Raw genomic sequence first — 24,318 nt, forward strand, 5'->3', positions numbered from 1 at the left:
GCCTCAAAATGGTATTATGTCGGGATGATTAAGATGCTGACAATTGAACTTATAACCAGAAATATCAGACTTGGGTTGAGTCTATATGTTTTAGTGAGGAGAATTTTTCATGGAACCAATACCAATAAATCATATTGGTGACCAATTTAGCATTGATTTTAGATTTTTTCAACATCTGGTTCATCCCGATATAATACCGTTTTGATACAATGGGTCGCATATTCCAACATGCTCCAGTGCGTGACAAAGGCAAGCTAAATGTAAATGAGGCAATGAAGAGACATCGATTTTGTGACGTAGGACGCAAAACCTCGAGGTGCCTAAATGATCCAAGAAGATGGAGAAGAGAAAAATAAAGTGACTCATTTCATAAGAGCGGGGCAACACGAAAAAAACAACGTTTCGGCCCATGGTCTTCGTCGGGAGACAAACAAAACACAAAAACATAAGGTTACAAACAAACAAAAAAATCGAATGTGGAAACAATGTATGGAGAGGGCGTTGCATGCAGGTGCAAAAGGTGGCGAGAGAGAAGGGAGATAAATGGGAGAAGGAGAGAGAAAGAGAGAGAGAGAGAGAGAGAGAGAGATGGGGGGGGGGAGTGAGAGAGAGAGACAGTGTGTGTGTGTGTGTGTGGGGAGGGGAGTGAGAGAGAGAGACAGTGTGTGTGTGTGTGGGGGGGGGAGTGAGAGAGAGACAGTGTGTGTGTGTGGGGGGTGGGGGGGGAGTGAGAGAGAGAGACAGTGTGTGTGTGTGTGTGTGGGTGGGGGGGTGGGGGGGGGAGTGAGAGAGAGACAGTGTGTGTGTGTGGGGGGGGGGGGGGGGTGGAGAGAGAGAGACAGTGTGTGTGTGGGGGGGGGGGGTGGGGGGGTGAGAGAGAGAGAGACAGTGTGTGTGTGGGGGGGGAGTGAGAGAGAGACAGTGTGTGTGTGTGGGGGGGTGGGGGGAGGAGGAGACAGTGTGTGTGTGGGGGGAGTGAGAGAGAGACAGTGTGTGTGTGTGGGGGGGGGGGGTGGGGGGGAGGGAGAGAGAGGGTGTGTGTGTTGGGGGGGGGGGTGGGAGAGAAGAGACAGTGTGTGTGTGTGTGTGGGGGGGGGGGGGAGTGAGAGAGAGGAGCAGTGTGTGTGTGTGGGGGGGGGGGGGGAGTGAGAGAGAGACAGTGTGTGTGTGTGTGGGTGGGGGGGTGGGAGGGAGAGGAGTGGGGGGGGGGAGGAGAGAGAGACAGTGGTGTGTGGTGGGGGGGGGGAGTGGAGAGAGAGACAGTGGTGTGTGTGTGTGTGGGGGGGGGTGGGGGGGAGAGAGAGATGGGGAGAGAGAGACAGTGTGTGTGTGTGGGGGGGGGAGGTGAGAGAGAGGAAGTGTGTGTGTGTGTGTGTGGGGGGGGGGGGGGGGAGAGAGAGAGAGAGACAGTGTGTGTGGGGGGTGGGGGGGGGAGGAGAGAGAGTGTGTGTGAGTGGGAGGGAGGAGTGGTGTGTGTGGGGGGGGGGGGGGAGGGTGGGGGAGTGAGAGAGAGACAGTGTGTGTGTGTGGGGGGGGGGAGTGAGAGAGAGAGACAGTGTGTGTGTGTGGTGTGGGGGGGGGGGGGGGGAGGGAGAGAGAGACAGTGTGTGTGTGTGGGGGGGGGGGGAGTGAGAGAGAGGACAGTGTGTGTGTGTGTGTGTGGGGGGGGAGTGGGTGGGGGGGGGGGGGGTGTGGGGGGGAGGTGAGAGAGAGACAGTGTGTGTGTGGGGGGGGGGGGGAGTGAGAGAGAGACAGTGTGTGTGTTGTGGGGGGGGGTGGGGGGGGGGAAGTGAGAGAGAGAGACAGTGTGTGTGTGTGGGGGGGGGGGAGGAGCGTGTGTGTGTGGGGGGGGGGTGGGGGGGGAGGAGTGAGAGAGAGACGTGTGTGTGTGTGTGGTGGGGGGGGGGAGTGAGAGAGAGGACAGTGTGTGTGTGTGTGTGGGGGGGTGGGGGGGGGAGAGAGGAGAGACAGTGTGTGTGTGGGGGGGGGGAGGAGAGAGAGACGAGTGTGGTGTGGTGGGGGGTGGGAGGGAGTGAGAGAGAGACAGTGTGTGTGTGTGTGGGGGGGGGAGTGAGAGAGGGGGGTGTGTGGGGTGGTGTGGAGGGTGGGGGGGGGGGGGGGAGTGGGAAGTGTGGTGTGTGTGGGGGGGGGGGGGTGGGGGGGAGAGAGAGAGACAGTGTGTGTGTGGGGGGGGGGGGGAGTGAGAGGGTGAGTGTGTGTGGGTGGGGGGGGGGGGGTGGGGGGGGAGAGAGAGACAGTGGTGTGTGTGTGGGGGGGGGGGGAGTGAGAGGAGAGACGTGTGTGTGTGGTGTGTGTGGTGTGTGGGGGGGGGGAGTGAGAGAGAGACAGTGTGTGTGTGTGGGTGGGGGGGGGGGGGTGGGGGGGGGAGTGAGAGAGAGACAGTGTGTGTGTGGGGGGGGAGTGAGGAGAGAGAGAAGTGTGTGTGTGTGTGTGTGGGGGGGGGTGGGGGGGAGTGAGAGAGAGAGACAGTGTGTGTGTGGGGGGGGGGGAGTGAGAGAGAGACAGTGTGTGTGTGTGTGTGGGGGGGGGTGGGGGGGGGGAGAGAGAGAGACAGTGTGGTGTGTGGGGGGGGGGGGGAGTGAGGAGAGAGGACAGTGTGTGTGTGTGTGGGGGGGTGTGGGGGGGGGGGGGAGTGAGAGAGAGGAGACAGTGTGTGTGTGGGGGGGGGGAGTGAGAGAGAGACAGTGTGTGTGTGTGTGTGTGGGGGGGGGGGGGGGGGGGGGTGAGGAGAGAGGAGACAGGTGTGTGTGGGGGGGGGGGGTGGGAGGAGAGAGAGACAGTGTGTGTGTGTGTGTGTGGGGGGGAGGGTGGGGGGGGGGGGGGGGGGCAGTGGGTGAGGGTGTGGGGGGGGGGGAGTGAGAGAGAGACAGTGTGTGTGTGTGTGTGTGTGTGGGGGGGGGGGGAGAGAGAGAGGACAGTGTGGTGTGTGATGGTGACGTGTGTGTGTGTGTGTGTGGGGGGGGGGGGGGGGGTGTGGGGGGAGGTGGGAGGAGGAGCAGTGTGTGTGTGTGGGGGGGGAGTGGGAGTGAGAGAGAGACAGTGTGTGTGTGTGTGTGTGTGTGTGGGGGGGGGGGGGGGGTGGAGAGAGGAGGAGGGCAGTGTGTGTGGGGGGGGGGGGAGTGAGAGAGAGAGACAGTGTGTGGTGGTGTGTGAGGGGGGGGGGTGGGGGGGGGGAGTGGGAGAGAGAGACAGTGTGTGTGGGGGGTGGGGGAGTGAGAGAGAGAGACAGTGTGTGTGTGTGTGGGGGGGGGGGAAATGACCAGCCTTCATCAGACGAGAAGAAAATGACTTCTGAAAGTGTCGACCAAAAACACCAAAATTGTGACCCATCGTCTCAAAACGGTATTATGTCGCGACGAACCAAATCACGAAAAACGGAATTTAATGTTAAAGTGGTCAAAAACATAAATTGTTGGCATTAGCAACCTAAAATATGGTATCCATTCTATTCAATAAATCATACAAATTCAACACAAGTCTGATATTTCTGGCTATAAATTCAATTTTCAACATCTTAACCATCCCGACTTAATACCGTTTTGAGGGTCACACATGTATTCTGTATATAATCCCGAATACTGCGTGTATTCATACGCCAGACAGATAAACCAAATTACTATGTATATCATTATCATTGTTGTGGTGAGATAAATCTTAAACCACCACGCCTAGTCCTCCGTGACGTCATCATCAATGATAAACAAATATATAACTCGAGTTCGGTTATCAAACTCACTTTTCATAAAGTAAAGGTACACTACACAAAACGTATTGGAAGTGCATCTAGATATATAGAAAAATCCCTTTTAAAAAAAAACACATCTATCCATTTTACTTGATTCTGGAACCTTCTTGACATCATCACACTGGGCAGAAATCCGAACTATAACGATGTCTTTTGTCTATCTTTTTCATATTCTATTGTCTCGTTTGGTGTTAGATTGTCCGTGATGTTTGTATCCCCCCCCCCCCCCCCCGTCCTAAAAAATTAATTCATTCATTCATTCTTTTTTTAAAAAACAAGAAAATTTCGATCATCAGGTCTATTGAATGCACATCAAAATGTAAAATGTAATCTTTCCGTACATAATTGTATTTGTATGTACTATGCACAATATAAACAAAGAAACGCCATTTTATTTCATCCTTGTGTAATCCAACCATGTCTTTTATTATTCTCTCCAATCAGGTCAGCAACAACCGCTCAGCCTTTGAGTTGATGGCCGAGCTGGGCTCCGAGAGCAACGCCCACGGTCTGGCTAAGATCGTCATGTCCAGGGACACGAAACGGAAAGTCATCTGGGCACTGCTGGTCATCGTCGGTTTCACGGCCGCCACGCTTCAACTATCCCTGCTGGTCAGAAAATACTTGGAGTTCCAAGTCGTCGAGTTGTCGGAGATCAAGGACAGCATGCCCGTGGAATATCCCTCCGTCACCATCTGCAACATCGAGCCTATCTCCTTGGGCAAGATACGCAGGTCTTACTACAGTCACGAGAAGGAGAATTTGCAAAAGTGGCTCCACTTTGTGCACTGGTTTAAATTTAAGCAGCATTCGTTCATGAATAGCATCAGGGCGTTTTACGAAAACCTAGGCGATGACGCCAAGAAAATCTCTCACAATTTGGAAGACCTTCTAATCTGGTGCCGGTTTAACGGAGAGCCGTGCCAATCGGATAATTTCACGACGTTTTTCGACGGGAATTATTTCAATTGTTTTACTTTCAATGGCGGATTACTACGCGACCAGCTGGAAATGCACGGAACGGGACCCGAAAATGGATTATCTCTCATCGTTTCCATTGAAAAGGACGACCCGCTTCCCGCTACATACGGCGTTTACAACTTCGACAACAATATCCTACACAGTGCCGGGATTCGCGTCGTGGTCCACGCTCCAGGCTCTATGCCTAGCCCCGTTGATCACGGCTTTGATATCCCCCCTGGATACTCGTCCTCAGTGGGTTTAAAAGCCATCATCAACACTCGTCTATCCAGACCTTACGGCAACTGCACTAGAGATCTACTCCAGGGAATTCAAACCTACAGAAACACATACTTCGCCTGTCTGCAGATCTGCAAGCAAAAAATCATCATCGAGAGATGCAAGTGTAAATCGTCGGCGTTGCCAGATTTGCCAAACTATAACGTCACTTTCTGCGGAGTTATCCAAAACTGGAAGGAGATATTAAGGAACGATTCTGGGAAATGGTTCCGTAATGACTTGGTCCCCCTACCTAACCTGTCGTGCGAGGACGATGCCCAGAAGGATTTCAACACCAACAGGTCTTACGAAGCGAATTGTGGGTGTTTTCAGCCTTGTAGTGAGACATCCTACCTCAAATCGGTGTCTCTATCCTATTATCCTTTGGAGTTTTATCAACTCAGCGCCTTGGAGGTATTACTTTAACAAATCATGCTTGTCTGTCTTCAAAAGCGTGGCCCCCTCCTTCTCCACTTGTCGATCTATCTACCAACTTAACTATTTGTCTGACTCCATCCATCCATCCATCCATCCATCCATCTATCTATCTATATATATATCTATCTATCTATCTATCTATCTATCTATCTATTTATCTATATATCTATCTATCTATCTATCTATCTATCTATCTATCTATCTATCTATCTATCTATCTATCTATCTATCTATCTATCTATCTATCTATCTATCTATCTATCTATCTATCTATCTATCTATCGATCAATTTATCTATCTATCTATGTTCATTTTATCTATATATCTTAGCTCCGCTGTCTATTTGCCTGTCTTCACATATATATTAATGTATCTATCTATTGTTCAGCTACAAAGACTACCAGAAAAAATAAATGATATTTCAATGTGAAGTGCTTGAGGTAATGGCGGCTCGTCACACAGCAATCGTACTTCACATGTATCATAAAATATTTTATGTGATCCACAGCCTAAAAACGGTATTAGGTTAGGGTGAACACTACATTTTCCACTCAACTTTAAGCTTAATAGGCTTCAACAGTCGTGACGTCACTTCCCTCGTAATGACTCATAGTAACTTAGCAACTGGATCTAATCTATCAGAACAACGGCGGACGCCCTGATGAAATACTTCTCCGACGAGCATAAAAGTGTATCCAGAGGAGAAAATCAATATGAATCTGATCACGTTTTGACTGTTATACATTCTGATCACACGACATGTGAAAAAGTTCTTACCAGTATGAAGACTAAAAAGTACCAATTTTCTTTGTTTAGAACCAAGCTGCTGGTTGCTGGGCGGACGTGACATCAGACTATTGAATCCAATTCATATTGAAATGTAAACGTGCAAATAACACATACACCCAAACGTGCACACACACGTATATATACTTAAAAGTGAGCACGGCATCTCTTTACAATTCACCATTCTTTCGTTATGTCATTATAAAGGCCCTATTGTATCCTCTTCAATATCATACTATCCTCTTTTCCCTACTAAGATTTAAGGATTTAGAAACACCTTCTGGGTAAGAAGCAAAGACCATGCTGTGCAACGCTACCCACAAGATAATGCAAGACAAACACAATGGCATCTGCAAAAAGTAAACAGTTTTAAAAGAGTCAACTTATGCTTACGACCAACGTTTCTTGTTGGTCTCCAAACTATTACCATACCATACCGCTGTGCAACGCTACCCACAAGATAATGCAAGACAAACACAATGGCATCTGCAAAAAGTAAACAGTTTTAAAAGAGTCAACTTATGCTTACGACCAACGTTTCTTGTTGGTCTCCAAACTTATATTATTTATCTAAGTGTGTTCCATTGATACTGGATACAGTCAACCTTGCTGCTTGCTTAACCTTCTCCTTACCAACCACAGGAAAATCGTCACATTTGTTACGATGCAACCGTCACTTTTCTTATCCAGATTTCATTTCTTTTTGCTATACCTATAAAAACATGACATTCTGTGATAGAGCTCATATTGTCGAACAAATTAGAATGTACTTCATGCTTTTCTGTTTGAGTAAGAACTGTCTGTTTTTTTTGTGTTGAGAAGGTGTGAAGTTTTGGGGAAAATTCTGAAAATGGCTGGTAAGGAGAGGGTTAACTCACTCAATCCTAGAGATTTTTGCTACATTGCAAAACTGGAAAATAATGTATAAAAAATGAGCATGAACATAGATAGTTTAATTCAACTATCATTAACATGCAAAAACTAAAAACATTAGCTTTGTTATATAATTTGTCTCAGAAAAATGTAATAAATAGGCATGGGGTAAAAGAAACCCGTGTAAACAACGGATAAAGTCGGTGTTAGGGTTGAATAAGTTAAAGTCAACATCTCTTGTCAGTCCCGGTTTTCTATTATTGATCTAAATGATAATGGATTCGTAAAGTTATGGCCTGATACTGACCAAAAAATGACGTCAAAATGCCAGTCTTTTGCCACAAAAGAAAACAAATCGTGAGTTGTATTCAATAATTCAACCAATGAAATAACTTGTTTCCATGAGCTCTACTAACGACAACTCACTAAGCGGTGTAAAAACCAAATAATGACGTCAAACTGCCAGTCCTTTTGGATTTCAGTATCAGGCTATAACATAACGATGGCTACGATAGAGCCAACCTTGCTTACAGTCAACCAATCTCTCTGGTCCGGTGGTGTTAGCTTTAACGTTAACTGGATTCCACTGTAAAATCATAGTATATGTGACCCTTCGCCTCAAAACGGTAATAAGTCGGGATGGTTAAGATATTTAAAATTGAATTTATAGCCAGAAATATCAGACTTGTGTTGAGTTTGTATGGTTTATTGAGGAGAATGGATACCATATTTAGGGTGATAATGCCAACAATTTAAGTTTTTGACCACTTTAACATTAAATTCCGTTTTTAGGCGTTTGGTTCGTTCCGACATAATACCTTTTTGTGACGATGGGTCACATATGATCAGCACACCCATTGCATTTATCACTAACAAAACCACCCCCCCCGACTCGAATCTATTCCAGCACATATACAAGCAGAAGCAAAACCATGAAGAGACTCATTTTCTAGAAGTCGCCTACAGAATATTGAAGAAGCTTGCGACGCCGCAGCAGACGAAGATCGCCCGTAACGACAGCCGGATGGATGACCTCATCTCGGACAGTCTGAACCTGTTCTCAAACGATAAGGAAATGACGAAGAAAGTGTCGGATCTCATCAGACAGAATTTATTGAGGCTAAATATATACTTGGAGGTAAGTGAAGTTTGTGCCACTATAGATAGTTCGAAGATGACGTCACTCAGGTCTTTGTTATTGTTTTTTGCCATCCGCGTTTATGAGTAATGCTCACTGAACTGTATTAACCTGACTATAAAAGTTCATGGATACACACAGTTTTATGCGTTGGTCAGTTATACTTCCGGATGGCAATGTTATGAGGTTCTTAGCCAAGGGCATATAATCTACGTTTTTTGTTGTTTTGTTGAGCTTTTTTTTTTGGAGCTTTTATATAGCGCAATATCCACTGAACGTGACCAAAGCGCTTTACAAGGGATCCCTGATCAACAGCAACACGTAACATGTAGAACGAGACATGACGCCTGTTAGCCGATATCAAAATTTTCCAGACAGATACACGCTGTTAACGACCAGGTACTCATTTTACCTTTTCCAAGGACTCAACTATGCGCCAAGCGAGGCGCGAACCCAGGACCTTCCGATCCGAAAGCGAGGGTCAGACCACATAGCCGCATAGTTCCATATACCCCTGTCCACCCAACATTGATTGGGTAGCTGGGTCTGTTAAATCTGGCGGAAGTATTTTGCGATAGACTAGCTATCCAAAGGGTAGCAAGCAATTGGTATTGTCCATTTCACGCTATAGAAACCGGCATAAACTCCCGCTTGATGGGCCTAATGGCTCTAAAGGACTACTTTCTTTAGTGTTGGGAGTACTGGTGTGGCAAACGTCACAAAATAACGACATATTGCCAAAGGCTCATAATATCAGAAAAGTAAGTAGAGCAGGCACTCATGGTGATAACAACAAGAAATGAAGTGAGTAGGAAAGTGCCAGAAGAATAAAAATTTCGCGGAGGCGATGGGGGCTCGAACCAGCGACCTTACTAGTACGACAACTCCGCCTGGCCGGAGCGTGACTCTACCGTATGAAATATCCACGATCCCAAAACAAGATCGTATCGGACATAGTCTTATTAGAGCCTTCTCTTCTTAATATCCACTGATGAATCCAGTGATCGTTAATTTTCTTCTTTTTTTTCATCCCCAGGATCTCACTGTGGTGGAATACAAACAACTTCCGGCGTACGGTCTAGCGGACCTGTTCGCCGACATCGGCGGAACGCTGGGTCTCTGGATGGGGATCTCCGTCCTCACCATCATGGAGCTCGTAGAGCTCATCATTCGTCTCGTGGTGCTCATGTTCAACGCCGAGAAAGAAGCACCCGGCGTACCCGGAAGCAGCAGTAACCACAGCAACAATAGCCAGCTGCAGCCATTGGCCAATGGTGACGTCGATCACCATAGCAACGTCTTCGACTCCACCAATTTCGACGATTTGGCTCCGTCGGATTTTGACTTTCGACGCGGAGTGGAATCGCCGGTATGACAACGCGGAGTGGAATCGCCGGTATGACAACGCGGAGTGGAATCGCCGGTATGACAACGCGGAGTGGAATCGCCTGTATGACAACGCGGAGTGGAATCGCCTGTATGACAACGCGGAGTGGAATCGCCGGTATGACAACGCGGAGTGGAATCGCCTGTATGACAACGCGGAGTGGAATCGCCGGTATGACAACGCGGAGTGGAATCGCCTGTATGACAACGCGGAGTGGAATCGCCTGTATGACAACGCGGAGTGGAATCGCCGGTATGACAACGCGGAGTGGAATCGCCTGTATGACAACGCGGAGTGGAATCGCCGGTATGACAACGCGGAGTGGAATCGCCTGTATGACAACGCGGAGTGGAATCGCCTGTATGACAACGCGGAGTGGAATCGCCGGTATGACAACTGCCAAAGGGTTGCAGCATTGTAATAATATTCAACAAAATATCGCGTCGTGTGTTTGTACCCTTATAAAATATTATTGTATCTTGCTGTCTTGAATAGGAAGAATTTATGAACAGAGAAAGAAAAAAATGAAAGGGTGTGTGTGTGTGTGAGTGTGTGTGTTTGTGTGTAAGAGCGCAAAATAGAGAGAGAAGGGATAAAGATAGGGAGGTAGAGAGATGGAAACGGAAGGAAAGAAAGAGAAAGAGAGAAGGGGAGAGAGAGAGAGAGAGAGAGAGAGAGAGAGAGAGAGAGAGAGAGAACACTATAATATGGAAAATAGAACAAATGTGTCGAAATGCGTCCTTCCTTATACGATTTGAATGACTAAAATGTGTGTGATTGAAATGAAATGCCACACAAAAATACATCTTGTAAATATTAGAAGGTTTTAGTACGATTGTCTGAAAGAACGTGAAGACAGACAGCAATATTATATTAACAATTATAGTGTCTCGATAATTTAATGATTAAGTCTGTGTGATAAGAGGTAAATAATGATATCGAAGAATTGGACAAGTTTATTAGTTTTGTTTTGTTTCTTGTTTTTTGTTGTTTTTTGGGGGGTTTTTTTGGTGTGTGTGCTTTTTTTTTTGGTGTGTGTGTGTTTGTATTTTGTTTTTGTTTTTGGCGGGGGGGGGGGGGGGGGGGGGGACTTGCTGTTTGGGTTTTTTTTTCAAAATCAAGAATTCAACTGAAATCGGACTCTCCCTCAAAAAACTCTTCATACATTAGACAAAGAATGAGAAACGGTAAATCCAGATAATCTTTAAAGGAAAATATTTCCTATTCCACTGACGAGTGGTTTTCCAAAACTCTCTAAGGAGACTGACTCCGATGACCCGGCACTGCCGTCCTCTGCCGTTTTCCGGATAAAGATGTCGGGCAAGGACAAAATACTAGGAATAAAGAGAAGAGCTGCTAGACCTATCCATACCAAGCTCGAAAAAAAGACAGAGGACGCCTTCAAATTATTTCTGTATTGGGTTAGGGGAGGCGGTGTCTTTTTTATTTTAAATTAAACACCCTGGTGATTTTAACGAAAAATCAAATTACTCCTATCAAAAACAAACGCCTTCATTTTTAGCACGTAGGTTGAGTGTCAACTTTCCAGTTAGCGAGTATGACAATGAGGAGGGAGTACTTGCATGGGAAACCAATCTTCAAATTATTTCTTTATTGGGTTTGGGGAGGGGGGGGGGTGGTCTGTTTGTTTTTGATTGTAATTATAATTGTAATAATGTCTTCTTACATTTTTCCACAAACAGAATCGGATAAAAGCTAATATGTTCGACAACCCTCCCCTCACCCCCACCCCAAAAATTAAAAAAAAAAAAAATTAGATTTGATTTTAGTCTTTTTTGTGTCGTGTGACTCAAATTTGATTTTAGTTTTTTTCGTGTCGTGTGACTCAAATTTGATTTTAGTCTTTTTTGTGTCGTGTGACTCAAATTTGATTTTAGTCTTTTTTGTATCGTGTTACTCAAAAATGACGTTATGACGCAGATTAAGTTCATTATGACCGTAATGGCTCACGCAATACAAGAGGCTATCTTTTACTTTTATAAAATACTATACGAGTACATAAATAATTATATCATTTATGTATGATCTTGTACAATGTTTTATGTTGTCATGGTATATAATAACGATGTTTAATATTATGTCATAACGTGGATTGTACAAAGACTACCCGACTCAAATTAATGTTTCATGTAATACATGAATATATATTAAAATATACATTATTTGTGATTTCATGCAAAACGTATTATATTATTATTGAGAAGTTCGGTAAATCATAAATATCAAACACCTATTATTAATATTATTATTATTATTATTATTATTATTATTATTATTATTATTATTATTATTATTATTATTATTATTATTATTATTATCATTATTATTATTTATTATTATTATTATTATTATTATTATTATTATTATTATTATTATTATTATTATTATCATTATTATTATTATTAATAATAATAATATTATTATTATTATTATTAATAATAATATTATTATAATTGTCATTATTATTATCATTAATATTATTATTATTATTACCATCATCATCATCATCATCATCATCATCATCATCATCATTATTATTATTATTATCAATATAATCATCATCATCATCATCATTATGATTATTAATATTATTATTATTATCATCATTATTATCATTATTATTATCATCATTATTATCATTATATCATCATCATCATCATCATCCGGCTTCGCCGGTCCCTGACTCGAGTTACTCAGGTGTATAATGAGTACCCGGCTGATAACAGCGCTGACAACTAAAAAGAAAAATAACAATTAAAAAATCCCAAAACAAATCAAATTAAACAAAACAAAACAAAAATATCAAACCAAAAAACAAACAAAACCATAATACGAGTATAACATAAAATCCTTACAGATGTCCCATCAGTGCGACATGTTGTTAATCGTTAATTTGACTTGAGACCGCTTGTAAAGCGCTTTGAGCATGTTTTCGTGGATAATACGCACTTGAGACCGCTTGTAAAGCGGTTTGAACATGTTTTTGTGGATAATACGCACTTGAGACCTTGAACATGTTTTTGTGGATAATACGCACTTGAGACCGCTTGTAAAGCGCTTTGAGCATGTTTTCGTGGATATAACGTCAAAGCTTTTATTTTATTTCTTATTTATTTTTTTTTTTTTTTTTTTGGGGGGGGGGGGGAGGGGGTATTTTGTTTTGTTATTTGTTCGTCTGGTTGTTGTTGTTTCTTTCCCCCTTTTCTTTTCTTTCTTTCTTGTTTTCATTTTTTTTTTTCGTTTGACTTTGTTTTATGTCATTTCTGTATAAAGGCTGCAAAATCAATATATACTCAATTACTTATTTTTAAAAATATTATAATATGATCATGTTAATGCCTATTTCACTAATCCATCATCAACGGGCTCTGAAAAACGCCTACGCTAACCCTCTCCTTACCGACCATCAGAAAATCGTCACATTCGTCACGATACAACCAACAATATTCTCTTTCTGACTTCGTTTACACATCACAAAAGTTAAAGAAAATTTAATGTTAGAGCTACTATAAAAACTTGACACTGTGTTGTAGATGGAGCTCATTTTGCTGAACAATATTACGTATAGAATGTACGCGTTGAATTCTGGTTGAGTAAGAACATTCTATTTTTTTGTTTTGTGTTGGGTGGGTGCAAAGATTCGGGGAAAATTCTGAAAATGCCTGGTGAGGAGAGAGTGAACTCATGACCTGACAATGAGATGACGTCACAATGCAAGGCGATGAACACCAAAATAAAGTGAATAGTGAGTTGTCAGTAAGTAGACAGTGATCAAGTTTAGAAATTATCACATTTGATTGCGATAAAGATAGTATGCGCATGGCTAAGAAGCTCACAACATTGCCATCCGGAAGTATAACGGACGAACACACAAAACTATGCGTAACCTTAAAGTGTTATAGTCTGATAAGTACAGTTAAGTGAGAATTACTCATAAACGCAGATGGCCAAAAATCAATAACAAAGACCTAAGTGAGGTCATCTTCGTTCTATCTATATAAAAAAGCTCAAGTTCACTTTCTTTTGATGATCGTTGGTTGCCTCATATAGTGAGGTCCTCTTTTGGGCAGTGATAGGCTATGAGTTTAGCCCTCTTCTTACCAACCATCGGAAAATCGTCACATTCGTTACGATCCAACCAGCACTTTTTATCATTCAGATTTCTTTTGTAAATCACACAATTTAAAGAAAAATGTTTTATTATAGCTATAAAAACGTGAAACTGTGTTGAAGAGTTCATTTTTCTGATCAATAATATTATGCATAGAATGTATTTGTTGCTTTTATGTTTGAGTAAGAAAAATATATTTTTGTGTTAGGTGGCTGTGAAATTTTGGAGGAAAATTCTGAAAATGGCTGGTAAGAAAGGGTCAAGAAGATTACGCTCAGAGCCTTTACCAATAATATTTAAAATCCTGACGATTGTAACCTTACTCATAAATTTAACGCCTTTGATATGATATACCATTGCAATAAAAACAGTCATTGAGTCATAAAATAACCCTCTTTCTGTCTTCATTTAATTTAAATCTTTTTGTTTTTCTTTACGATAACTAGACTATGTTACTTGTGTGCATCTTGTGTGAGTGTGTCTATGTCTATATTGTATTGTTATAAGTGTGTAACCAAATGACAAATTGCCACTTTTTTGGGGGACAATAAAGATATATTATTATTATAACTAGGTGAGAAGTCGCCAGGCTTCTCCACCAGTAAGAGGAGACACTGGGTGGTAGCAAATCGGCTTCGGTCGAGAACCTGCCTAACGGCAAAATGGCTTCATCGGTGGGGACGTTTCGCCTTTCACAACATGTACCCGATGTGGGATAAAACCCGCATCCGCAGAGCATCTAGTTGAACGGTGTGTTGTGACGAAGCTTCCGGGCGGGTTTGCGACGGTGTAGGAATGCGGTAAAGAATTTCTGATTGGGTCGATTGTCATAACATAGTAGTGTGAGCACCATTAGAAGCTGCTGCCTTCGGACTGGAAGGTCCAGGGTTCGAGTCTTGCTGAGTGGTGCATAGTGGAATCTTTGGAAACTGATCTTTCCTCACACTCACATTCTCTCAACGTACTCAGGTGTATAAAGAGTACCCTGGCCGTTAACAGCCTTGTCTCTGTTGGGAAAAAAATTGTAACAGGTATCATGTCTCGTCCTACATGTTGAGTGTTGCTGTTGGCTAAGGACGTTTAATAAAGCATTTCGAGCACATTTAGTGGATATATCCATTAACTTCTCAGAAACTTTTAATTGTAAAACTTCAAAGAGTATATAGTTAAAAAATATTTTGATAATTATGATGACGGTGATATAATAATAATAATAATAATAATAATAATAATAATAATAATAATAATAATAATAATAATAATAATAATAATATAATAATAATAAATAATAACAATAATATATAATAATAATAATAATAATAATAATAATAATAATAATAATAATAATAATAATAATAATAATAATATTCAAAACCACGATAAGCTAGGAATCGTATAAATCAATCCCACGCATACACACATATTAGTAAAAAAACAAAAACTCTCTATCTCTCTCTCTCACACACTCTCTCTCTCTCTCTCTCTCTCTCTCTCTCTCTCTCTCTCTCACACACACAAACACACACACACACACAAATAGACACACACAAGAATTTATTATGCTTCTTAAAACATAAAATGAAAGGGAAAAAAAAAAATACACGAGAAAAGCACAGACGATGTTTATACCCCCCAAAAAAGGGGAAAAAACTTGAATAATTTTATACTTTTCTCCATTTAAGTGGGTTTTATCCCCTTTCAATGAAGCAAATGTGGCCCTTGTGTAAAGAATCATGAATCAAGAAACATTGTGTAAAGTGATCGCATTGAGACAATTAAATACGATACAAAGTCCAGTTTCATGGGCTTTATTGATGCTACGCGCTTAGCTAATTTACTCACAACATCTACCAGCCGGATATCCCGTGCCAACACACAAAACGATGTGTAACCTTAAACGTTTATAAAACGATTAATAAAATTTAGTGAGAACTACTCGTAATCATAGAAATGGCTGGCTACAAAACAATAACAAAGAGCTGAGTGGTGTCAATTTTGTTCCTTCCATAAATCCGAGAAGATTTTTATTTTGTTTTGTTGTTTTTCTTTTTTGTTTTTTTTTTTGTCAAACAGTATTACATTGTTAGGTCATTTAATCACCAGTGAAAAAAAAGGGGGTGGTGGGGTGGGGGAGGGGGTAAGATGAAAGGGTGAACAGAAACAAACAACAACAAGCGTTCATTTTTAAAACAATGGGAACAGATTAGTTTTCTTCCCGTTATCGCACTAGGTAAAGTGTGTTGGTTTTTTTTGTTTTGTGGGTTTTTCAACAGGTTTTTTTAAAAAGGCTTTTAAGGGGCTTGCAACACGATTAGGTCATATCAGCAGCAGTTAAAAGGAAGAAAATGGGATACACAAAAAATTCTAGAATTAGAATTAAAGCACCCAAGACAAATGTAAGACAAAAAGGGGAATTGGTTCATAGAGAACAGATGTAGATTCCAAGAGCACACTATCACACTGCACTTTGTTTGAGATCACCCAAATTTCTCATCCAGACACCAATACATAACAATGTGAAATTGAATGTAAGCTTCAATTTAATTTGATATACGAAAACAGATAAAATGGACATTTCAGGTTTCCTTTTTATCCTCTTTTGTTGTTGATAAAGGGGAAACCCGAAACATCCATTATCTGTTTTCGTATATCAAATTGGAGCTTACATTCAATGTCACATTGTAATTTATTTCTTTGAGCTTCTTTGAGCTATTTCTAAAAATTGGGGAGAAGGAGGGACAAGGGAGAAATGTTTGTTTGTTTCTAGCACCAATAATTAAAAGAGTAGATTTAGAGCAAGGGGAGGAGAGAGAGAGGGGGAGAGAAAGGGGTCGGGGGAGAGAGAAAAAAAAAGGGGGGAGAGAGAGAGGGGGTAAGAGAGAGAGAGAGAGAGAGAGAGAGAGAGAGAGAGAGAGAGAGAGAGAGAGAGAGAGAGAGAGAGAGAGAGAGAGAGAGAGAGAGAGAGAGAGAGAGAGAGAGAGAGAGAGAGAGAGAGAGAGAATCAGAGTCGACAAACAAAACACATTGTGAAATTCTAAATACAATATTATAAGATAATAACTCAAAAGTACAGGCAGAGCACAAGTTTCTACCTTTTCGGTACGAAGCAAAGACTGTACCACTGAGCCACGCTGTCCAAGTAAGGAAGTTAATTGTAAGAGAAATAAGAGAGTAGGATGATAGACTTGTCTGTAATTCAAAGATACATCATCTGTGTAATTTTATTGGAAAAAGTTCCTCTTATAAACATATTTTTACGAGCTGTTCCAAGACAGAGCATTGAATGGAAAATGCCAAATCATGATTTTAGAGAATATATTTACACCAAAATATTCCAATTGATATCCATCTTGTTTTGAAAATAGGCAACAAATGGCATTTTTTCTTTCACCTGACAAACCCCCCCCCCCCCCACCCATAATGTTAAACTAAAACACTAGGAGATTAGAAGCTTTGTCCCTGCTTTTGAATTTCACTTTTAAAACAAGGGTAACGGTAGATACAATTATCTCCCCTAAGACAGAAGTTTGTTTGGTTAGGTTTATTTTTCTGGGGTTTTTCTTTTTTTTTCCCGGACCTTACAAGTTGATAAAAATGAGAATTACTCACGTGTTGTTGGATGCCGCCAGCTTGTTCAATTCTCCAATAGTTCCTAATACAAATTCCTCCAAAGATCTGGCATAAGAATCGCTGTAATAAAATGTTTTTTAGAAGAATTGAAAACATCTTACAGGCATAATGTTTCATTCTACATGTTATGTCTTGCTGTTGGTCAGGGACACTTTGTAAAGCACTTTGAGCACATTTAAAGGATATTGCGCTATATAAAAGCTCAATATTACTTTTTAAAAAAGTAAAAATAAGCAGTCCTTCCGAGCCTACAGGTCAATGGAGTCAGAGTTTATCCCAGGTGTAGTTGAGAATTTGTCCTGACCCTGTCCATCCAGCAGTGATTGGGTAGCCGAGTCGATTTGATCTGGTGGACAGTATCCAAAGGAAAGCACGCAAATGCTAATGTCCGTTTCATGCTATAAAAACAGGGATAAAATCCGGTTCCTGGGCCTAATAGCTGGGAAAGAGTACACAAGCATATTGACGAGTATTGAAGAAATGTGCCATATGAATATATATATATATATATATATATATATATATATATATATATATATATATATATATATATATATATATATATATATATATATAAAATTGGGATCAACAATGCCAATACCACATTATCTCATTTTTATTAATATACACTTAATCAAATCAATTCCTTATAAGATTTGCAATTACAAATGTCAAGAAATAAAAAAATAAATAGCAAAGGGAATAAATATATATAGATCTATATATATTTATTCCCTTTGTTTTTCTTGACATTTGTAATTGCAAATCATATAAGGAATTGATTTAATTAAGTGTATACTAAATTCAAATGATCTTAACAACGCCACTACCGCAATATCTCATTCGTCTGTAGTGTTTCATTCATCCTCTTTTGTTGATAAAGGAGAAACCTGAAACGTCCATTTTATCTGGTTTCATATATCAAATTGAAGCTTACATTCAATTTCACATTGTTATTTATGACAAGAGAGAGAAAGGGAAAAATTATTGTTTGAAACTAGATTTGACACTTAAAATGAAACAACTAAGATTCTGACTTCTCTCTCCATCACCTTAACTACGCCCCTACCACATTATCTCATTCATCTGTGGTGTTTCATTCATCCTGTTTTGTTGATAAAGGGGAAACCCAAAACGTTCATTTGAAATGTTTTTTGTAATTAAATTGAAGCTTACATTCCATTTCACATTATTATTTATTTCTTCGAGCTTCGAGCAGCAACATTTACATCTCCATATACCCCAATTTTAGAAAACTATACAGCACAACAGAACAACTGAAAAATAAAGAATAATTTTACAATTATGTGGTAATGGATCAAAGAGTACGAAATAAAAAAGGCCTCTAACTTAGAAACAAAAACAACTACAACAGCAACAACTACAACAGCAACAACTACATCAGCAACAACTACAACAGCAACAATTGTATCAGCAACAACAATCAGGGAACAAGAAAATCTAAAAAGTAGTCCTTCAGAGCCCTTAGGCCCATTGAGTAGGAGTGTATCCCAATTTCTGTAGCTTGAAATGGAAAATAGCAATTTCTTGCCATTGTTTGGTTAGGACACTAGGCCATCATAAAGTAATTTCCTCCAGATCTAACAGAACCAGCTACCCAATCACTGATCGTGTTTGGTTAGGACACTGGTCCATCGTAAAGTACTTTCCACCAGATCTAACAGACCCAGCTACCCAATCACTGATCGTGTTTGGTTAGGACACTTGTCCATCGTAAAGTACTTTCCACCAGATCTGACAGACCCAGCTACCCAATCACTGATGGTGTTTGGTTAGGACACTAATCCATCGTAAAGTACTTTTCACCAGATCCAACAGACCCAGCTACCCGATCACTGATGGTGGACAAGGGAATCGTAAAAAAAAATATCTTTTCTTCACCAAGGATCAATCCCAGTCCCATAGCATGTGAAGTGAGTGCCCTGCCAATTGAGTGATAAGAACCCCAATCAGAGAACAATGATGCTTTAAAAAAAAAATAAAAAATTAAAAAGTTTTTAAAGATTACTTTTTGATAACTGTAAGACATATGATCCTGCCAACATTGTTGACAATCTCGCCCTCTTCAATACTGCTCGCTTGTTGCGATGTGGGTTGGCATAAACACTCAACAGCTGTTGACAAACCGTGACGAAGGGAGTAATCCTGAGGTTCCTGCTTCACCTTTGGAGGGCCAAGCTGAGCAAATTTTGACATTGATATCTGGAGAGAAAAAAAGTCAGTAAATAAATAAATGGCAAATAACGAAATCTCCTTCATTCAACCCCCAAAGGGAAATTTAACTTAAGGGTCTACTCCATAGGAAAACTGGAAAAACCAAGACATTAGCTGCAATGCAGCACTGCAAAGTGAGCGAGTTCGATGTGACTTGCTCAAGGCCAAAAAGTGTGTGTGGCAGGTAAACTCGGTTCTTGTTTGGTACAAAGCAAAGAACATATTGCTGAACCACGCTACCCCACAAACAATAATAATAATAATAATAATGATAATAATAATAATAATAATAATAATAATAATAATAATAATAATAATAATAATAATAATAATAATAATAATAATAATAATAATAATAATAATATCAACTTGTTGGTCAGCCTACTGCACCTCTGCATTTATCATGGTAGCTGCAAACACACAGAAAGCAATAAGTCGTAGAGAACAGAGTCTGTCATGCCTTCAAGACTACATGAATCCTAAACATGCACACACAGCACAGAAATCCCAATATACTCATGTCTAATACTGACCTGCATTTAAATGTGAATTTAAAAATAAAAGGTGGATTTGAAAAAAAAAAAAATCCATAGTTTTATAAGAGACTTAAAGATCAAATTCATGAAACATAAAGCTGAAAATGTAACTATCAGGTACACGGCTATGTGGTCTAGTGGTATGACACTCGCTTTCGGATCGGAAGGTCCGGTGTTCGAGCCTCGCACTCGGCGCATAGTTGAGTCCTTGGAAAAGGCTCTTTACTCACTTTCTCTCACCGTGCTCAGGTGTAAAATGAGTACTTGGCCGTTAACAGCGTTGTCTTTGTCCGAAAAATTGTAATATCGCCGAACAGGCGGCATGTCCCGTCCTACATGTTAAATGTTGCTGTTGACTAGGGACCCCTTGTAAAACACTTTGAGCACGTTTAGTGGATATTGTGCTATATAAAGCTCAATTTTAGTTTATTATTATTATTTTTACACAAATTCCCATTAAAGAATATTGATCATAATGAAGAAATATTTTTTTTAAACTATTGTCTCCCCATAAAAATTACACCCGTCTGTTTTCAAGAGAAGGATGCTATCAAGGGTTCATGTGAAATCAAATTGAATTATTATAATAAGCTCTTATCAGGATGAGAAAGAAAACCAGATGGAAAAGGGCAGGGAAGAGTAGAGATAGAAAGAGTTCAATATCAACTAGGGCACCCAGCGTACTCATAGAGTATAAGATACTCACATTGTTTAGCTCTGTGCAGTTCCAGTCATTGAACACATTGCCCTCGACAACAACTCTGATCTGTCAATGCAGAGATGAATAAAACAAAATGTAAAGTAATCTTTGACTCCAACCACAGCCAATATTTCAGACCAAAAGATGTCACTGCAAATCATCTGTTTGTTTTTTTCTTACAATCAATTAAAAAAACAAATAAAGAAATGTTATCTAATAATAACTAGCTGATACTTACCTCAACAGTAAATATCATCATGTAATCTAAAACTCATACGACTCTTTTCAAATTTCAACAAGATTTTTAATAAAGGGGAAACATGAAATGTCATTATCCTTCCATGTTTTGTTATAAACTGAAACTACAATTCACATTCTTCATTGCTTGTCTTTTCGTTTGTTTTGTTTTGTTCCAATGGGTTGTTCTTTCTCAAAACGTAAATATAATAATGCTATGTCTGAGGAAAAATACATTTTAAAGAATTAATTTTAAAAATTAAAGCTAGCAGCAGAAAAAGAAGGAAGATCTTTTTCTTGCGTTCTTTCTTCATTTTTTTATTTTATTTATTGTTTTTTATCTATATTTTTTTTGGGTAAAGACTACTCATATTGATATTAATTATATGAACAAACTAGCCCTACATTCTTATTCGCCCACCTGTTTACCCTTGGGGTAGATATCAGACACCACACGTAAATATTCCATGAGACCCTCCACATTACAGGTCCACATTGACTTGCAAATCGGGGCTGCTGGAATAAAGCCTGACCCCTTTGAACGATGGACATCATACTCAATAGGTTGATTGCAGGACTGGGCAAAGTATGCACTGTGGTCCAAGACAAAGACCGTCTTGTGGTTCAAGGGAAATGTTGGTGAAGACGCCATATTTCACATGCAAGAGAAGACTGTAGAAAATGAAAAATTATACTTTATTACAGGATAAGTATAGTTTCAATAAACTCACATTTTTTTCAGAATCATCCAGTGGTGCGAGTTAAATTTGCTAATCCCACATTTTTAAAAAATCACTTTTCTTTATTTTTCTTTGTTTTAAAACAAGAGTTTCAGTACTCTTTCAGGATATCGTCTACCACAGTCAATCCTCTCTAAAAATGACTATACTTACTGTAATAGTTAAAAGAATTGTGAAACATTGCCCTAATTCGATATCATCTCAGGGTGAAACTTACAAGCCAGAAAGCTATTTTAACGTTAAAATTTATCAGATCTTTAAATTCTACAAATTAAGGAGTTATGCTCACTCTCCTCAATAGAACACATATATATCACCTAAGATTTATATTTCTGACTATAAATTCATGTTTAAAAATTTAAATCACCCGAACATAATAATAATACTGTTTTGAAACAGAAGGTCATAATTACAACTCTGCATTGTACATTCCATCTTCCTCGACTGTCCATTGGTCTTAGGCTTTGTTTGAGTCATGCTGTGGGTTAGGGTTAGGGTTAGGGTTAGGGTTAGGGTTAGGGTTAGGGTTAGGGTTAGGGTTAGGCTTGCTGTGGGTGGCACGTCCTTAGGAAAGGCTTTTTACTCTCATTCTCTTGCTGTAATCACGTGTGAAATGAGTACCAGCCTGGTAATTGTATTGTCTACGTATAGAATAGTGATTGTGCCTTTCAGGTGTCTTGCTGTAATCACGTGTGAAATGAGTACCAGCCTGGTAATTGTATTGTCTACGTATAGAATAGTGATTGTGCCTTTCAGGTGTCTTGCTGTAATCACGTGTGAAATGAGTACCAGCCTGGTAATTGTATTGTCTACGTATAGAATAGTGATTGTGCCTTTCAGGTGTCTTGCTGTAATCACGTGTGAAATGAGTACCAGCCTGGTAATTGTATTGTCTACGTATAGAATAGTGATTGTGCCTTTCAGGTGTCTCGCTGTAATCACGTGTGAAATGAGTACCAGCCTGGTAATTGTATTGTCTACGTATAGAATAGTGATTGTGCCTTTCAGGTGTCTTGCTGTAATCACGTGTGAAATGAGTACCAGCCTGGTAATTGTATTGTCTACGTATAGAATAGTGATTGTGCCTTTCAGGTGTCTTGCTGTAATCACGTGTGAAATGAGTACCAGCCTGGTAATTGTATTGTCTACGTATAGAATAGTGATTGTGCCTTTCAGGTGTCTTGCTGTAATCACGTGTGAAATGAGTACCAGCCTGGTAATTGTATTGTCTACGTATAGAATAGTGATTGTGCCTTTCAGGTGTCTTGCTGTAATCACGTGTGAAATGAGTACCAGCCTGGTAATTGTATTGTCTACGTATAGAATTGTGATTGTGCCTTTCAGGTGTCTTGCTGTAATCACGTGTGAAATGAGTACCAGCCTGGTAATTGTATTGTCTACGTATAGAATAGTGATTGTGCCTTTCAGGTGTCTTGCTGTAATCACGTGTGAAATGAGTACCAGCCTGGTAATTGTATTGTCTACGTATAGAATTGTGATTGTGCCTTTCAGGTGTCTTGCTGTAATCACATGTGAAATGAGTACCAGCCTGGTAATTGTATTGTCTACGTATAGAATTGTGATAGTGCCTTTCAGGTGTCATGTTTTATCCTTTTAACCCCGTCATTGCCGAAGGCCAAAGGCCAAAACGTTAAAAAAATTAATAAAAAAATTGAGCTTTATATAGCGCAATATCCACTAAATATGCTCAAAGCGCTTTACAAGGGGTCCCTGGTCAACAGTAACATTTAACATGTAGTACGGGACATGACGCCTGTTAGGCGATATTACAATTTTTCGGACAATGACAACGCTGTTAACGGCCAGGTACTCATTTTACACCTGAGTACGGTGAGAGAATGTGAGTAAAGAGCCTTTTCCAAGGACAAATATGCGCCGAGCGTGAGGCTCGAACCCAGGACCTTCCGATCCGATCCACTAGACCACATAGCCGCACAGCTGTGTAGCTGTGTATTGTTCCACATAATGAGCCATTTTACTCTCATTTATATCATTTTGACTGGCTCACTTAAGCAATTTTAGCTTTTATGACTTGTTGAGTATTGCTGTTGGCTTGAAACCCATTGTAAAGTACTTTGAGCATGTTTAGTAGACATCATCGTACTAAGTTCAAGTTTTTTTTAAAAAAAGATGGTATCAGTACTAATATCAAAGGGAGTGTCAGATATTCCAAACAAAATCACTTCTAGATATCTCCTATATAAGTGTTAACTAATATATATCACATTTGTATTGCAATTTACTTGTAAATGTAAACCCACCTCCTCTACGGCCTATGAGTGAATAAAACATTTGTCTACTTACTTCTTCATTAATTTTTATTAACAGTAATTATATTACTCACTGCTGCTTCAATCCTGACCATATATCTACTTGTCCATTAATTTATATCAACAGTAATTACTCGCTGTTTCAATCCCACTAAGTCAAAACGAAGCAGAAAAGAGCAGATATTCAGAT

The 24,318-nt window shown here is 40.3% G+C and overlaps 2 protein-coding genes across 3 annotated transcripts in view; one reads left to right on the forward strand and one right to left on the reverse strand.

Annotated features, from left to right (window-relative positions):
* LOC144974388 (FMRFamide-activated amiloride-sensitive sodium channel-like) overlaps nucleotides 1-10,262 on the forward strand; it is a 117,356-nt gene extending 107,094 nt beyond the window's left edge. The window contains exons 4-6 of one of the 2 annotated variants that reach the window (XM_078917228.1): nucleotides 4,211-5,419; nucleotides 8,010-8,240; nucleotides 9,277-10,262. In XM_078917228.1, coding sequence (XP_078773354.1) covers nucleotides 4,211-5,419; nucleotides 8,010-8,240; nucleotides 9,277-9,615 — 1,779 coding nt within the window. In that variant the 3' untranslated portion in view covers nucleotides 9,616-10,262. The remainder of the gene's footprint in view (nucleotides 1-4,210; nucleotides 5,420-8,009; nucleotides 8,241-9,276) is intronic. The other variant, XM_078917227.1, reaches the window with a different exon arrangement.
* The window catches only part of LOC144974389 (integrator complex subunit 13-like), a 211,476-nt gene that overhangs the window by 186,275 nt on the left and 883 nt on the right, over nucleotides 1-24,318 (reverse strand). Inside the window, exons 2-5 of the mRNA XM_078917229.1 lie at nucleotides 21,519-21,769; nucleotides 20,867-20,926; nucleotides 19,419-19,612; nucleotides 17,369-17,449 (exon numbers count right to left, since the gene is read on the reverse strand). Coding sequence (XP_078773355.1) covers nucleotides 17,369-17,449; nucleotides 19,419-19,612; nucleotides 20,867-20,926; nucleotides 21,519-21,749 — 566 coding nt within the window. The 5' untranslated portion in view covers nucleotides 21,750-21,769. The remainder of the gene's footprint in view (nucleotides 1-17,368; nucleotides 17,450-19,418; nucleotides 19,613-20,866; nucleotides 20,927-21,518; nucleotides 21,770-24,318) is intronic.

This window comes from Berghia stephanieae, chromosome 6, assembly GCF_034508935.2.
Source record: "Berghia stephanieae isolate SIO BIC M18660-M18661 chromosome 6, UCSD_Bste_1.3, whole genome shotgun sequence".
Classification (NCBI taxonomy): Eukaryota; Metazoa; Mollusca; class Gastropoda; order Nudibranchia; family Aeolidiidae; genus Berghia; species Berghia stephanieae.